Below are 17,621 nucleotides of genomic sequence, written 5' to 3' on the forward strand. Positions count from 1 at the left end.
GTCGTGGTTGGGTAAGAGGATGGAAGTGTTGAGAAATGTGACGTAAAAAGTTGGGACAGTTAGGAAAGAGCTAAAATAAATCTGTTATTCGTCGGACTTTTGTTAATAGAGAGAAATGTTGAGCAACACTGTCAGAAAAAGGCTATTGTCGAGCCGCTGTTGCATTATTTATTTGGCCATTCGCGGAATATAGACATCCAATTAAAGACGTTTCGTAATGCTCGTTGTATCAACGAAGGTTTATAAATAATAAACGTACAATAAATATATAAAAATTCACGCAACGTCGCTGATCGCAACGCACTTGCAATTGCACCTGCCCAATGTGGTTGTAATACTTCTACACGCGTTAATCATCCTCTACCGTTACACCTAGTAGACGTCGTATAGTATCCTCGATTTCATTCGTTTTTCTCAAATATGATCGTCAAACGCAAACTCGTTGAACATGCTGTACACTAGCAACGAATATTCTTAATTCTTAAACGTCGAATTCGGAGCTTGAACGCGTCGTTGAACAGAAAGTATCGCTAATCGAAGCGAGAGGACACTAACGAACACGAACGAGTACATAGTATAAACTATAAAACTATAAATCATAAAATATAGCGTCTACTTTCGTTATATATATAATACTTTCGCTTTTGCACGGTCGATTAACGTTAAAACACGGTCAATATTCGACAATTTCGATTCCTAGCGAAGGAAAGAAACGATCAGGTACTCCGGAAAAAGCGAAACCACGCTCAGGGCGCTATCAACGGCTTCCACGAATTGGGATCGTCTTGATCCGACGTCGATGAACCTTCGGACGACTGCAACATCATCGCCTCTGGTCTAAAGAAGTCGATAATCGGATGGTAATTGTAATTGATCCGCCTCTGCGGCTCCTGGTACTCGTCGTCGAAGCCGCCATTTTGTAGCCTCGATGTCGCGTCCATTTCCAGGTCGTACGGCTGACTGTACCTGGGCAATTTCACATTCTTTATTTCAACGTTGACTTGTTTGATTCGATGTTTCAACTCGGTATCGGAATTTTCTTAATTTCCTTAATACTAAACTTTCCGATTATGCTAATTACCTGTTTAAAATCGTGCTGTTCGCAGTTTCGGCGTTATCCTCGACGTGAGACGTGGATTCCCTCCTGTACGGTGGTCTATTAGGTCTGCTGGGTCTGGAACCTTTCGTTAACGGCCCTGTGTACCCAGGTGCTCTGGTATTAGGTGCATGTTGCTGAGGTAACTTATCGAACGGCCTTGAACTCGTGGACGAAGGCTTCTTGGGCCTCGGCCTCACAGGAAGAGTAAAAGTTGGTCGACTCGGCGAGGCCTCTAGTGTAGGCTTCTTGTTACTCGACCCTGCGCAATTTTGGAAATCGTGACTTGCATCATCATTTCCTATGATCTATACTGTTTAAAGAATAATCAGAAAGTGGGCAACCATGTCCATTTCGCGTACCAATAGAGGAGTCGAAAGCATTGGCAAACTTGCTCAAGTAATCCAACTTCGAAGTCTCCTCGAAATCATCCTTCTGTTCGGTGACGAAATCGGATCCAGGAAACGATTCCTTGATCCTCGACGGTGGATCCTTTTGATGAGGCGGGAAGATCTCGGCGTAGCCGTGCACGTGGCAACTGCAGCAAGATGGTACCTTGAAAATGTCCATGTGCAGGCCCAGCTTGCTGTCCCAGGTCAGAAGCCTGTGATAATTGTACACTTGCATGCAAGAGGATCGGTAATTTTCCGATATGAAGGAGCAGCTCGATTGCGGATTCCTGAAATTGAATATATATTTCGTCGTTTCCATTTCTTCCATATAGATACTGTCAAACGGAATGGTACTTCGTGGAACTTCGGCATTTTTTCCGATATTCTGGTTTACTCGCTTACCATGAGCGAAAGTGAAGCAGAATTTTCATCGCAAGAAAAGAAGTCTCGTGCACCACAAGCGAGACACTTTGTGCACTGGCATGTAACCAAGTGTCGAATTTCGATTTCTATCGCGAAGTTACCGCGAAGATTCTTGAATAAATTTAACTGGGAAAGCGGCAACCGAATCATCTCGTTTCGACTGCGAAGACAAATCATTGGAACGAATGGCGGAGGCAAACGAAACTGCTTTTTAAACCGAGTAGGAAATTCTGCACCGTGGTTACACAGATTGAAATAGAAGAAACGTCACGGTAGATCGATCACCTACGTAACGATCGATGCAAATTAATTAAAATCTCTTACGAGCACTTCTCTAATCGCAGAGTTTGCGTGTGTTCGCCGGTGTTTATTATGTACTTCCAAACACCGGAAGCGGCTCGGGCCAATTGCGGCCGGGCGTATTTAATCACCGATGGACACGTGAAACCCTCTTCCACGTTCTCGAATCCTGAACTCGTGTCGGATCTCCTGGAATAATTAAAAGCAAGTGAGCTCCGTGGAATAATTAACTCGATGTAATAAAATTTTTAAAAATAACAGGAAGACGATAAGGAATACGATACTAATTACAACAAGGAACCAAAGATATAAAAAGTCTCATGTTTTTCTTCATAGATATCAGGATTCGATCGCCATTTACTCCTGCAATGCGGCAACCCGACCACCACATGCTATCACTGTTGATCGAGTTGCCAGTACGCAGGGGCAAAATGGCACGAACTCCGAGCTGTAGATGTTTCATAAATACATCCAGCGATCTTACCTTCTGATTTCGTTACTCTCGTATCGATTCTCGTATTTATTTTCCAAAGGCAGGATGGGGAAACTGTCTCCAGCCTCGTCAAAGTCCTGCGACTTGTAGTCCGTCAGCAAAGCTGCGACCATTTCCTTGTTACCCCTGAGACTCCTGACTATCGCCTCGCTAAGAAAATTTTCTTCCATTAAAATCAACCAACTGACGAGGTAATAAATACCACGGAAAATTATCCCTTTAATTAGATTGAAACAATCTAAGGAACTAACTTCTAACGCGCTATTCCGTAATTCAATGAGATCACTTGGCGAAGAAAGGGGAAGAAAGAAACGAGAGTTTCGCCAATTGAATCTGCGACTTCCTTCCTATTTCCAGACGCGTAATTCCCAATTAAGAAACACAGGTGGTTGTGAGAAACACGGAGGTCGAAGCAACATTGCGCAATGAACAATTGGAACGAGCGGAATCGCAGGAAAACGAGCACTTTCTTCGGCTTTAACGAGCCCGCGAATTATGTCCCTCGACCATTGTGAAACTGCGGTTCCCTTAATTAACGGCAATCCCCGGGTGTTGATTAGGGAAAGTACGATTTAGATGCACGTCATCGAATCGGTTGCGCAATCGTTGCAACCTATTGAATTGCGGCGGAAAGAGGAAAAGGAAGAAGAAATGTGACAATGCACGATACTAACTGAGGATAGTCGGCCGCTTCCAGGCAAACTGTCTTCGAAAAGAAAGTACATTCTTTCTCCGTTGGATCGCGCTTTATCTCCGTGGGTCTCCTGGGTGGCCTAATTAGAGGAGTTCTGGACAGATCTGAAAAATTACGTCCGTTTCCATTCTTCGTATATTACATTCGTCATAATTAACCCTTACAGCGTAAAAGTCACTTCGTTAATTTTTCAATTTTAATTCAAGCAGCAATTTTTCTCTAATTTTATTCAAATTTTAGTTAGATCTTCGGAGACTAGGTGAAACAGTGAAATAGTGAAAAATCACCTGTGTAAACGTTTCTTCTATTGAGCGTAGTCGGTCTTCTCGGTGGAGGTCGATACCCGGGTCGTTTCCGTAGATTGGGCCTCACGATTTTCAATTCCTGTGGCTGCAGCAAAAAACCGGGGATTCTGTTATCTTAATTAATTAATCCTAATTTATGTCACTGAATTCATTTCTGTGTTTCATAAGCTGTAAATTGTATTCCACCACGCGTATCTTCGTTCCATAAAAAAGATCTCCCGACAACGCAGGAATTTCAATTTCAACGGTTTTTATCGGTCGAGAAATCTTAATCGTAGTTAACAATATATGTATGTCCCTGGGAGTTGGTTCGCATACATTTCAGCCCGGTTGCTAATTAATGCCCGGAGAGGAAAGTCACTCGACGCGCTGTAAAGCATTTACATAGCCTCGCCCGAGATTCTGCGGGGATTACGACCGGCGATATAATAAATACGCCAATTACAGTCGCGTGAAAGTACTCGAGGATGAAAATAAACGCTGTCATCTCTCGGGCAAGAACGTCCTGTGAAACGCTCTCGAATCGGAAGGGATGAACGATCGAGGAGACGTCCGGCCGCCTCGATAATATGACCGCGGGTTTCTAAATATCCGCGGGAAATTTCTACGAATTTTTATGGACATTTCGTATAACAGAGTCCGAAGAAGAGAAGGATAGGACTTTAGAAATCCCAGTAATAACTGCCTCGCCGGGTTCCACGCAGATTTTTGCGCGTAAAGCGGAGAACAGAAAGTCGGGACTAAAATAATTATACGAAATGGCTGCCGTGTGTGACAAAATTGTACGTTTCGGAGTGATTTACGATGGAAAGGAGGTCCAAACTCGACTTTCTAAGAGTCTACCACCTGACAAGGTAAACACTCGTCGGTCTTTCGCTCGAGCACAATAATATTGACACCGGGACAGCCTGTTTGCCAGAAGAAGGCGATTCAGAGGTTTCTTCGATGGCGTTCGTTGAACCTTGAACGACCATAAAAGTAACCGATGTTAAATCGACGTCTGCCATACGTTACTTACAGGTTATACAAATCGAGTCACTTTCCCATATTAGGCACCGAAACTAGTCAGGATAAATAAATAAGAGTCATTGCCAATAAGAGACCAAGGGACCAGACAAGATTTACCGTCATCGCGTCATCCTCGATCGGAACAGGGTCAACTCGGGACTACAAAACGGGTACCGAGGATGAACAAGCATTCCTCTGTAGTCCCATCGAGCAGTTCCGTTCGCTTTATACTTAGTCACTGTCGTGAGTCTCTTTCCAAGCGAGACAATCGAGCTGGTAGATCGTTGAAACGTGATCGTGGGGTTACCGAACGATTTACCAAAAATTACACGGTACCAATTTCATCGTCCATTTACCTCTGGTAGTTCTTCCTCGCCGCCAGTCGCATCGTCGGGTATGACCTTCGCGATGTCCACGCCCTTCGGCAGCATCAGCTCCCGGCTGCCATTTTGTCGACTTCCGTTGCTCGGGAGGGTACGAATCTTCTGCAGCTGCTGTCGAAACAGACGAAATAATCGTTCAAAATGACCCGGCTCGTGTCTTTCTTTTCACTTTAATTCCGATACTTGTACTTCCCTCAAAAGGAAAATACATTTACAACCCCGACAGGATAGAGGCCGTTCAAGCGACGTAACCTTTAATAAAGAAGGAAGAAAAGTACGGCTGTCGGAGCGTAATTCCTTCGAGTCCCCTTTCACGTTCGCGTCCACGCTAATGCGTTAACGATAACTTCGACTCGTTAAATTCACCGCGATTAACTCGACCAGCGCTGCGTGTAAGCGTTATTTAAGTAAATAGAAACTTCTACTCACGCTGTGCCGTGCTTTATCCGTGCCGTTCTTCAACGCGTCGTCGGTGATCTTGATGGACGTGACCGTCGTTTCGTTTGTTTCTTTAAGCTCGTCGAGGTCCACGTCTCCTTTGAGATCCTTCTTGGCATTGGCGTCGATCGAGGACAGTAGCACGACTGCCTAGAGAGTGAAACGAACCCCGTGTACTCGCATGAACGTATTATTACCGCCGAAAATAACATTGTAGGTCAGTGGAGCCAACTGTCGCTGGCACGTTGCAACTTCATTCGCCGTTTATTCACCACGAATCGTCTCGAACGATTAATCATATTTTCACCTCGACAACACAAACGCGTACTTTCTATACCTCGACTTCGAATCCGTTTCGCATGGATTATATAGAGCGTTTTCAAAATGGCGACTTTGGAGAACCTCGCTTTGAAAGAGAAATTCGAATATTCGACCGGAGATGGGTTGGAGATAGGCGTGTTCTTCATTTTTCTCGTATCTCTTCGAGTTCTGCGAATTCTTAAATTAGATTCTGATATGTCGCGGAATATCTGTGAAGTTATTATTCATAACAATAATAATTAGCGTGAACAACCGATCGGTAGTATGGCCGTAAATAAGGCGTACATAAATATTAATCGTATTTCTGAAGCACGACTGGCAAAAACTCTGCTATTAGCATTTATAACAGGGATACCAGGTGCTGTCACAGCAGGTATCTGAATTAGTCTCGTTAATTACGTTAAATCTAGTTGCTCGATTCGACGTTACAACAGGAGGAACACGACCTGTATCTCGCTGAACAATTTAATCCATCTGTCAGATTATCAGCTGCGAGTTCCCGTCTTCGAATTCCTAATTAATTACTCGTTTCTTCGTTATCGCCTTCATCTGTACAAAACACAGAATTCACGCTGCTAAATGTATTAATAACACCGCGTTTTCATAATACGTAATAGAACGTTCCTCTTTCGGAAACAAGTACCGTCTTCCGCTTTTTTGTTCTTCGCTGTAACAATGCGTGCAGAGGTGCATATACCGTGTGTCAGTTTCATTCGTTAACGTGTGAAAATCCTGGAAAGTGGAGTTGAGAACGGGACAGGAAAATATTTCGGAACAAATTTTGTGCGATTTAAATTTCCAATAATTATTTGTGCCTTTTGCGTAAAGTAGTGAAATGTAGAAGTATATACTCTTAAATTAAATTTTCCATTGCTTTCTTTAGAAGCAGTAATGCACTATGCCTGGCAGAAAATTTTCGGTCAAACGCAATAATAATAATCACTGTAATTTTTTATAATCAAAGTGCTATAAGACGAGTGCTATAAAACAGAGGAAAAATAATTTTAATTCTCGTTTATATTTAATAGAACACCAAAGAAAAATCAGTTATTCGCAATCAAATAAAATATATAATGACAATGCGGTTTAGGATAAAGTTGGCTTCTACAAAATACAATTAATACCTCTGTAGGTAAAAGAAAACGAAATTATTTTTTCAGAAACGCAATATACAAATATCTAAAATTTCTAGTGAAGAGTTATAGTTTCCTATTCGAAACGATAAACATAACGAGAGAAATACCACGCAGATTTTCAAAATCTTCGCCAACTGGATTAAACACTCTTCGAGAAATTGGGAAAATCCAGGGTTTCCTGATAAATTTACTCGCCTGCAGACGAAAACGAACACCCCATAAGCGATTTATCTCCTTCAAACGATCGTTCGTTGGAAGCGGATCCTTTCCCTCTCATAATCGTAACGCATAGTACCTACTCGCCGAGTAACGCGACAAAGTTTCCCTATACAGATACAATAGCCCGATTCTTCCATTATACCCTTGGGAATTGATCTCTATGGAGAAACGTCGAGCTTCTGGTCCCCGATGGCCAATCTCGGAAGAAATCTCCGCGAGTCGCGCTTCGCGCGGACGAAATTTCGCCTGAGCGGAAGCGGAGTTGCGCGTTGACGGCGCGTAACGTCGTGAAATCGTCGCGAAAACGCGCGGAGCGGATTTAACGACTAACCGTCGCGTGTCTGTTCGGCGAAATTACGCGATTCCTGACGACAGGAATAGGAGCTCGCGAATCGCGTGCGCGAGAGAAAGTCACGCTGTTCTGAATCCGCGGCTAGTTCCGGGCAAACGGAAATGGCGTGCATGGGTTTTTCCTGGGTCCACGAGGATCGAATGAAAGTTCGCGCGATCGATGGTACCACGTATCGGATAGATAATGATTTATCACGTTTGCCTGGTTTCTCCGTTTCAGCTTGAATGAACGGTTGTGTAACTTTCACGCTGATGCAGGATCTCGGATAGGGGGGTACTTTCTAAAATATGAATTTCTTCGCTCAGCCGTTTTCCTCGGATTAACTGTAAACCTTGAGACAGAGGTACCTAGGGTCATCCCGAATCCGGGACAAGATCGATAAGATCTCTGGAATCTTGGACCCAACTTGGGGTAACCGAATTCGCGCGTTTCCCTCGTTACATAACTATTAAATAATTTTTATCACGCTCTTATTGTTCCTCCATTTTTAATTTCTCCAAGAATTAGCAATTCCCTTCAGCACTTATCGTGAGATTTATAAATATTAAATATGGAAATACGAATCGTACTTGACCTAGACATTTGCCTATTTACGTAATTTTTGAAAGAATTAATTATCAATGCTTGGATTCTTCATTAGCTTATCGTAAAATTCGTGACAGTCGAAGATGAAGAAATATTTATCTCGTGCGACGTACAAGCATAAGCAGACCCAAGCAAACTTCTTAGATACACCAGGCATAATGTACAAAACACGCGAAGCTTTAAATCGCCTGACTAATTGCAAGCGAAATACCACTCCGCTATGTTGATCTATAGCTTCTATTTTCTTTCCACGCGAGCTATCAATGCTACAACTGCCGACCATTAATGTGCACCTAAATATACTTCCTGTAGCCAGTTTGAATTACGCTAGTATATCAAAGACAAATATGTACATGCAATTAAGTCGCTGTAATTGAATAAAGATCAATATTAATTTCGACAAAGCAGCTGCACGTTTTCAATAACTGTTTGCAATAACTCGTCAAACGAAAAATCCCGAACCAATCTCTTCAGCTTCTCGTATTTGTAGCTCCAGTATGAAATCCAGCGACGTAACGCTAATTGCTATAAAATACTGTCAATTAAAGCTCAGTTACTCAAACTCGATTATCAACGTCGGTTCTAGACGATCTCTTCGGTAAATAGGATCAAGACAGATCGTATCGTGTCGATCACAGGTGGTCCCATAGTCACGAAAAGGTATTCACCGCCAGAGGGTATCGATCTACGTCGATTTCGACGCAGCCAGTGGCGACGCTGTGTCTCGCGTTTCGTGTCACTGTTTTTCTTTACTAATTTTCTCTTATCAGTCACTGTATAGTTATCTCGACAATACCCTTTCGTTGAATTACGTTAAATTGTCCGATTTTCCAGATAACGAACGCCTTGCACGCCCTTCCTGCGCCGATTTCAGCGCCATCTTGGTCTATCGAACGTGCCCTGTTCCTGCCACGGCACGGTGTCTGGGATTCGAGTGCAGGAAATGGTGAATGTAACACCAGAGTGAGGTGACCCGGCGCGTTATGCCACGTGAAATGACCATACAACGTGGAAATTCCAACATATCCTCTTTTGTTTGCAATCGGCGCTGACCTAGTAACCATGATGCTCAGCAGAAGGAAGAGCTACGATTTCACTGAGTGATCTTTTTCTCCTCATATCGCGGTTGCTCATCAATGCTTAGCCAATACCGTACGATTTTCAGGATATTTCGCAATCCCGTTTGCCGAGTTTACGATTATTTACACGGATCACGCGCAACCTGTTCACCAACGTTTTGTTACGCGGTCTGTATCGATCGTCGTCGATCTCTTCTCTGCAATTCGGAGATCGAATAATATGGATAAAATTTACGGTCTCGGGCAGCAAATCGCCCGTGTAATATCGATCTGAATTATCCTCGATTTAATTGCTCGCGGAGATCGATCCACTAGGCCTGCATCCTCTGCGATTACCTACGCGCCTCAGCTGTGTTTGCCTCTAATTAGTTAAGAGATCAAGAACTTTCGAATACCGCATCACGCTGCAATGAATCGTAAATTCCATAGAGGGGGGGCCTCATTTGAATGCTCGTCGTTATATCGTTAATACCTCGCGTGTGAATCGGAAAAAGCACAATTCCAGTGACTTTCTACCGTGTTCGTCAGCCTGCTTTTACGAAGTCTCCATCGCGCGGGATCCTTCTTCGTAACGAGTATCAGCGTGGTTAATGTCCTCCGGTTACTATTTCGGGGACCTTAGATTATTATCATCGAGAACTTTCACCGAGCTTATCGATCTAAGGAGACACGCGCTTCTTACGAATTATGAATCGCTATGGCGGATTGCGCCTCTTATGTCGAAGGATCTTCGGTGCAATTTATTATATTTCGCGGACGTGATTTTAATATTAAAATATAACAGATGGCTGGAAACGCGAGAAATTTCACATAAATAGTCGGAATCGCGGAAATACGCTAGTGAAATTCGGATTTATTAGGTACCGCCTGGAATCCAAAATTTTGGAGAAAGTTTAAAAATTTTATTAACATTGGGAATTCTTTAATCAGCACGCTGTTAAAGGGAAGAAAATTGTTCTCGATATTTATGCAACCATCCTTTAAATTAATTCTCAAGCTACAAAGGTGATACCCGAATAAAGATACCTGAAATGATGCAATAGAAATAACTGGGTAATTTTTAAAATTACAGAAACTGCAAAATAGTTGTTCCAACTGGTTCGATAGTTCAAGTATAAATGCCAGAGGTAGGAGAAAGATACTGTGCAGATAAAAATTAGAAAGCAATTCGAAATTTTTTCCTCGCATCGTGCAGCGTTATTGGAAACTTATCTAAAATGCCAGTCAATCAATCTTCGATCGAACGATCGATGTATCACGTACCTGACATACCGTTTCGAACAACCACTTGGGTCGAGATTCGCGAGATTGCGAGATAACCGGCAAATGGCGAGATAACCATAAATCGGCCGGTGTTATAAGTGACTCGATCGATCTCGATCGAGGAATCGATGACGAGGCACGCGCAGCGGTCTGTCGGTCGGGAACCTAATTCTCAGGGTTTAACGACGGAGGAAAAGGAAAGAAAAGGGAAAGGGAAACGTAGAGAGGAGAGGAGTAATCAAATTGATCGGCGAAATACGATAACGCGCGAACAATTGCCTGGTTTGATAAAAATCGCGCAAGTAATTGCCACGTTCGGCCAACGATCTCGTATTTGCGATCACCGATAAATCATTCGCTAGCTAACGCGTGAGAGGGAACTCGTGGCAATTAAGGAAATCTATTTACTTTTCCTGATTCCAACGGGTTACCGGATCAAGGCCACGCAAAGGTTGTTCCACTTTACGGCACAAGTGTCTCGACAGACGTAGCGAGTTACCATTTTCCGACAGGAACTTCCACTTCTTTTCCATGTCCCCGTCGACCAACACGAACGGGCCATACCAGCGTTAAAATACGGTCGTCGACTGTTTAACGCGTGAAATTAAACGTCACGTGGCTGTTCGTGCTCGTCGTTTAAATTCAATCGCGCAGCAGTTTCCGCGAGAAACCTGTCTCGCTGAGAATTCGCCTAGAAGCCTCGGAAGAAAGTGCTATCTGCATGAATGCCTCTGTCTCGCGATGTATAAAGGAGAACAGTGCTTTCCTAAGTCGTTCCCTTGATATTCCCAATTACTTTGCGAAGGATCACCTATTAGGACGCGTTCTCGAAAGTTTCCCGCCATTATAAACTCAGGAGACGAAGAGTTTGGGTAATTACCGACAAATCGACGAAAGTGGAACCCCATCGATGAATTTTTGCAAGTTTCTACGGTGTAAAAATATATCAACGATACACACTGTCGTTGTTTCAACGAGTTCTCGTACGTATCGGGATACTTGGACGAAACAAAGAGAATTTCTTACCACCGCGACGAAAAGTAATCCTCGCGCCATCATTGCTCCCTCATGTGATCTCTCAACGACTCTTCCCGCTTCTTTCACAGATCACCACATTCACAATCACCAGCGCGAATATGCGATACCCCGCAGCGAAACGTGCCCGAGTCCAATCTTCGCAAGCTAACTCGAACAATTCGCCAAACTTCAATAGCAACCCTCCTCAGACTGCAATCATTCACCCCCGTGGTCTTTGTTTGTCCCAGCGAGCGTCCTTCGGTTCCACGGTTGCAATTTCTCCGATACCCCGACGTGTCCTGCGGAAGCGATCGATGGACGCGACTGAAGGCTCGATCCGTTCCTCCTCGACGTCCGCGAACAAGCCCGTGAGGACACGGCGTCTCGACGGAGAGCGGAAAAATCGAGAAATTGAGCGGTCGTGGAGGCGCACCGAACTCTGGTTTCAGCCGCCGCGGAGTGCGTACGGTCCTCGTCTTCATCAGGTGGAAGGAGACGCCGAAGAAGAAGAAGAATCGTAGCCCGATGCCTGGCGGCTCTCACGTGGGGATAATGTAGGAACGAGCGTGCTTCGTCCTGCGTGTTCCCCCTTCGTCGAGCCGTGACCGAGAAAACCGGACGGCCGGATAAGCGTGTCGTGTTCGAGAGGAGGAAGAAGTCGGCCACTCGTACGCCTCCTTCCTCTTCGTTCAGCTACGTCTCCGCTCGCGGTGGAGCACAGAGTGGTGGTCGCCCGCGTCACCCTTGATGCGACAGCACGTGACGTTTTCACCGCGATTGTCGCTTTTCGACCTCCTTCTTCCTTGTACTTTGCTTCTGCTACTTCGTTTCCAACTTCCAGCTCCGGCCTCCGCTCCGTAATTTGAATGTGAATGTCTCGGAACGTATATCTTGCTTTGCTTCGCGGAGTCGGGAGCTTGGAAGAGGTTATGTAGTGTGTTTCAGAGATGCTGCTTGTTTTGGGAACCCGAACAGGGATGTATTTAAAGCGCCAGTTGATTTATTTCGATAGCATACCGGTACCATAGGCTTGAAAGAGGTGAGTTGCATATTTAAGAGACACTGACTAGCGAGGAAAGAAGAGGGATTCTGAAGAATGCGCGAAGTTAGAAAATTTTAGAAATTGGAGTAGAATTGATTATTGTACTTTGTCTAGAAATTTTAGTCGTCATCGGGAGTTCATATTTCGGAATTTATATTTCGACTGGGTTGACGGCATCAGAGACTTTAGAAAAGCTCGTGAGATATGTTTGAGAAAAGAATAGATGAAGTGGTTGGAAAATTTTAGAAAATGAATGGAAATAGATTTCGCCTGCTCTACATTTCGCTCGAATTTTATTTTTCTATATTGTCTTCAAATTAAAAATTTCTGTCTCGAATTTATTTCTGAGTTGTTGAAAGTTATTTTATAAAACTCATAGAATGTAAATTAATACGATTTCATGCGATGGGAGAATTTGGTGTAAGCAGCGAGTCCCCCTGAAATCGGAATGTCCACGTACAGGTGTACCTAACGAAGAGTCCCGCGACAAGACATGTCGTGATTCGTCGCTAAACTCGATCTGCCCACTTTTTCTAACAGGAGTTCCTGGATCGCGGCAAGTTGGCCGTAGGAATTTGGAACGTTCTCTAATAACACCTTTCACGATTAAATTCCCGACGTGACCGAATGAAAAGTGACGCGCTATTTGTCTAGGCGACGCGCGATGTTTTCTCCACGATTGCCGCTCTTAGCGTGCATGTACTTTCGATGTACACCCGCCTGCCACTCTACTAAAGTCTCAGCCTATCTTCCCGTACACACGCGTGAATTCGAACGATAAAAGTGGCGGGACAAATGGTTCGACACGGGGCCCATAAATCTCCATTTACCCCTCGTGAATATTCACTCACGGCCCGTTCCTTCGAATTAAGCGAGAAATATACTTTCGTTGGAACGAGAAATCGTAGCTAAAAAATCGGGGACCAAAGCGACAGGTGATCGACGAGGTTTTCTCCTCGAGTCTCTAATCGATCGATAACGAGCCGAGAAAAGAGTATAATACGCGTGCATTTCCAGACATCGAGATGGAAAATTATGCTAACTCCTTGGGGTCCGATGTCGCGCTGAGAAAGTTAAACTATTCTAGAAAGTGCAGCGTAATGCCTTAATCGACGCCGATGTACCAACATGGTAAATAGACGAATTAACATTCGTGTAAATGAGTACAAGTAGCGACGAAGAAACGGAAACCGTAATTACGGATCTTATCTACTTTCTAACACATTTGTCGACATAGTAGCGAAATTCATCGTCACCACGGGTACATCATAGGAATATAATATATTCCTTGGCTATCGAGATCTCGTTGGCGATATCGTACATAGTGAAATTCTAAAAATTACCCGTCAATTCTCATTTGTATTCGGAATGCTCGTTAACACGGACAGATGTCGGTAACCGAGCGTCAATCCCACGGGGGTCGGAAAAATGGCGGCAATTAGAGTCGAGACACTGCACGTTCCTGCATCGATAAACTTTCTTCTCGAACGTCTCGGGTCCAGCTGCATTTCAGATTCGTTTTGCCCACGTTTCTAATGGCGCTTGCCGGACGGATCGAGGGGTGAAAGCGACCAAGCGTTTCCGAATCGAATGGCGCTACGACTCGAAGCTGCAATCAGCGTTTGTCACTCTCTCGCATCTAGAGGAAGTTTCTAAGGCGTTGGCGAACGTCGGCGTGGTCTGTAATTGGCGACATTTTGCACGCGAACGAGCGGTCGTTAGGCCGTTTAACGCGACATTCGATGCAACAGAATTGCAGATAGAACGTGATTAACTCGCAATAAAGCAACTGGTTTTAGATATCCACGGGACGGGAGAGAAGGTCTTGGAAGCTTTGAATATCCTTATCGCTGACTCGCGGGATTCTTAGGATCCTTAGTGGTTATTCGAATTGGAAGGTTGGTCGATAAGCGAGAAATCTACTTTTATCTGTATATAGAAAATTCGAAATTAGCCTTTTATCTTTTCCAAGTAGGCGTAGTTGATTCTTAAGAATCTGATTGTATTTCCATGATCGTATATCTCTGGTTTACGAGACGTCTCAGCCATTGGATACGAGTATTCTTCTTTCGCGCTTCTTATGCGTTGAACGAAGTATAGTTCGCTTATCCATCGTTCTGCTAAATATTCCTCACTTCTTGTGGATAAGCACCGTCATTTTGAGGAAATGGAGCCTCTAAAGGTGGCTTCCAGTTCCTTATCGTTCTACTAAACACACTTCACTCCTACGTAGGGACTGATATTTCTTCATGATTACGCTTGCAAAATTATACTTCAATCATCTGTTCTTCCATTATGTATTTTTTACTTCTACATAAGTGCCTACGTTCCCTCAAAATTGCGTTATCCAATCCGATCGTCCATCAGCTGAAAATTCATCGCAAAATCATGTTACTAAAATTACTCTGCATTTAATTATTCCACCAAAATTACTTTTGTAAAATTATCGAAAACAGTATCATTCTCTTTATTCAATTTACAACTACTGTCAAATATTATCTCGTCAACGTGCCACTTTCAAAATTATTCTTCAATCGCTTATCGTTCTACCAAACATTCTTCATTCTCTCAAACATCCCCCAAATATCATTACCTCCCCAAAATTATACTTGCAAAGTTACTTTCCCGATAACGAACCCTCGTTCAAATTACCAAAAATAACATCAATCTTCCCCCGTTATTTAAATCAACCATCGTCCATCCCCCAGTACCAACTCCACAATATTTATTCCACGTAATTCCAGGAGGAACCGCCCCAAAAGTGTGACGGCTGTTCCAGGACAAGGCAGAAACCGGAGGAAAAGTAGGATTGACAGGAGAACGGTGCGCTCGGCTCGTAAATCCGCAACCCTCTCAACATCCCCCTAATTTCGCTCAATAAATATCCAGCCGCGAAACTGCCGCGGGCACGCGTAAAGTGTCACGGGGATACTCGGCTGCGGGCGCCGTTTCCATTGTCCGCCGTGGCGAATCTGCATTCCGAAACGGCCGTGCGCAACGATCGGCCCGCATAAAGATCGGTGGAACGCGGCCGTGAGGTGTTCCCGGGGTCCGGCTTAACGATACGCCGCGTGTCGCGGCGCGGGTATATTTAAGGGAGTCGTGGAAATCGGAATAAACGGCCTACGAATCGATCGCGAAACGACCCGCGGCTCACTTAGGCCCGATAAAGAGAATGGTTATTGCCGGACGCGTGGAACCGCTCGCGAGGGTACGCCGGTGGTACGTCCGCGATAGAGCGTAGGACTTGTTGCGTGGAACGCGTACAAGTTCAGGTTAGAGGGGAGGAGAGGGCGGGAGAAAAGAAAAAAATGGGAAACATCGTAACCGTTCGTTCTTGATTTACGCGTCGGTGCGCTCGAAACCGCGCGACTAGAGACCGGACGATGTTAACGACGCCTTCGATCGGGTTCCACGGGAGATTTAGAGTGCGCCTCTCCGCGCGAGCCTCGTAAAATTTGTCAACATGCATGCAGAGTGTTTAGCGGTGGATCCGGTGAATTTAGAGGGGCATGCTTTTGGCGAAGCGGTCGGTGTTCGAGGCTCGAGCCGAGGTAGGAATTCTGTTCCCTGGGAAAGGTGCAGGGTGTCGGTACATTTTCCACGAGTTTCGCTTCGTGGATGGTAACGAGAACAGTATTCAACGAATTTTCACATTTCCTATGATCCCTAATATTCGTTCCAGGATTCCCCGAGAGTCTACTTTGCTGAACGAGAAAATCGAAATCGAAATTGCTCTATAATCTTCGGTTTCTGAAAAATGTGAGTATTTCGAAAGGGGCACGATTTTTGGGTAAAATGGAGTATTAGCTGAAAAGTGAGAAGATTGGGAGGTTCATTGTTGCTTCACGAGTTAGGGGAGAGTGTCTCGAGTTTAGCAATGTTTATAATTGTAATTATTCCTGAATCCGAATAACTACAATTCATCGTCAAAGTTTAAAATATATATATCGCGAAACCGTAAGCGGGATTTTGCCGCCACGCAACCATTGTTCGCATATCTAACTTCATCAAGGCTGAGGTCACGTGTAATGGACACCAAAACCATCATCAAGTAGCTATCGTTTTTCATGTGCATAACATGTATATATATATATTTATATATGTGTTTATACTTTATACACTAATCGCAAAATTATAAGCAATTTATCGAAATCACTATTCATTCTAGTCAAGAACATAAAAGAAATAAAAATATTTCGACATACATATATGCATTATGAGAATTTATTCTATTCAAGAGCAAATGTAATTATAGTTTATAAAAAATATATAAATTACGAAATATATCATAAATAACAAATTACATGAAACATTAAAATAGTTAATATAACTGCATCACAGAAATGTATATTGTAAAATAGCAAGAATGAAGTTTATAAATTACTATATTTATCGTTAGTAACAAATTAATATTGTTAATAACAAATTCTGTGCTATGTATATTTATAATAAAAGTGAAAAAATTAATAAATAACCGATTATTACCTGTACTTATAACGTACGTATGCAAAAATGTTCTTATAATTTACAAAAAGCTTGTAAATAATTACACTGATTGTTAATAACAAATTAATATTGTTATCAACAAATTGGTCGTAACGTATATTTATAACAAAAGTGAAAAAATTGATAAATTATTCGCTACTAAAGCGGAAAAATAATAAATAATGTAATCGGTAAAGTGTGAAAATTTCTAATCGGAGTGGGGGATTCGGCCGATCGACGGCTATATAAGGAGCGACGCGACATAGGACAAGCCATTTGTCGGTTCAACTTCGGAAGTGTAACATCTAAATTTTCGTTGTGCGCGAGGGTGGGGATTCGAAGTGAGGTTAGGGTTGGCTACCCCACCCTCACCCCCACCCATTAAACAATTTGTTAATCATTTTTATTTTGTTTTCAGATATTAATTATTTTTTTATTTCAGCTATTAATTATTTTTTCTTTTTGCAGCTATTAATTATTTTTTCTCTCTTCAGATGTTATTTATTTTCATTTGACATTTCGAATATTTCGTATGATATTCGAGTGTCCCATCGTTGGGTTATTTATGTCTCATCGTTGGGTTGTTT

General features: G+C 43.3%; 1 protein-coding gene across 1 annotated transcript; it reads right to left on the reverse strand.

Moving 5' to 3' along the window:
• Nucleotides 1–746: 746 nt before the first annotated feature.
• On the reverse strand, nt 747–11,546 carry NT1 (Neurotrophin 1). Its single transcript, XM_017900606.1, has 10 exons — nt 11,514–11,546; nt 5,524–5,682; nt 5,068–5,205; nt 3,686–3,788; nt 3,379–3,502; nt 2,696–2,854; nt 2,236–2,400; nt 1,459–1,775; nt 1,082–1,358; nt 747–966 (listed from the first exon to the last, which is right to left on the reverse strand). Exons 1-10 carry the CDS (start codon nt 11,544–11,546, stop codon nt 747–749), a joined length of 1,695 nt encoding a protein of 564 aa, XP_017756095.1.
• Nucleotides 11,547–17,621: the final 6,075 nt, after the last annotated feature.

The sequence above is a fragment of the Eufriesea mexicana genome, unplaced genomic scaffold (assembly GCF_001483705.2).
Source record: "Eufriesea mexicana isolate 0111107269 unplaced genomic scaffold, ASM148370v2 scaffold1312, whole genome shotgun sequence".
Taxonomy (NCBI): domain Eukaryota; kingdom Metazoa; phylum Arthropoda; class Insecta; order Hymenoptera; family Apidae; genus Eufriesea; species Eufriesea mexicana.

Bases quoted from the DNA above. Each gene is read 5' to 3' on its own strand.
- NT1 (XM_017900606.1), bottom strand. From the start codon at position 11,546: ATGATGGCGCGAGGATTACTTTTCGTCGCGGTG. The intron at 5,683-11,513 runs GTAAGAAATTCT...TTCACTCTCTAG, and splicing joins GATTACTTTTCGTCGCGGTG to GCAGTCGTGCTACTGTCCTC. The intron at 5,206-5,523 runs GTGAGTAGAAGT...CTGTTTCGACAG, and splicing joins CGGATAAAGCACGGCACAGC to CAGCTGCAGAAGATTCGTAC.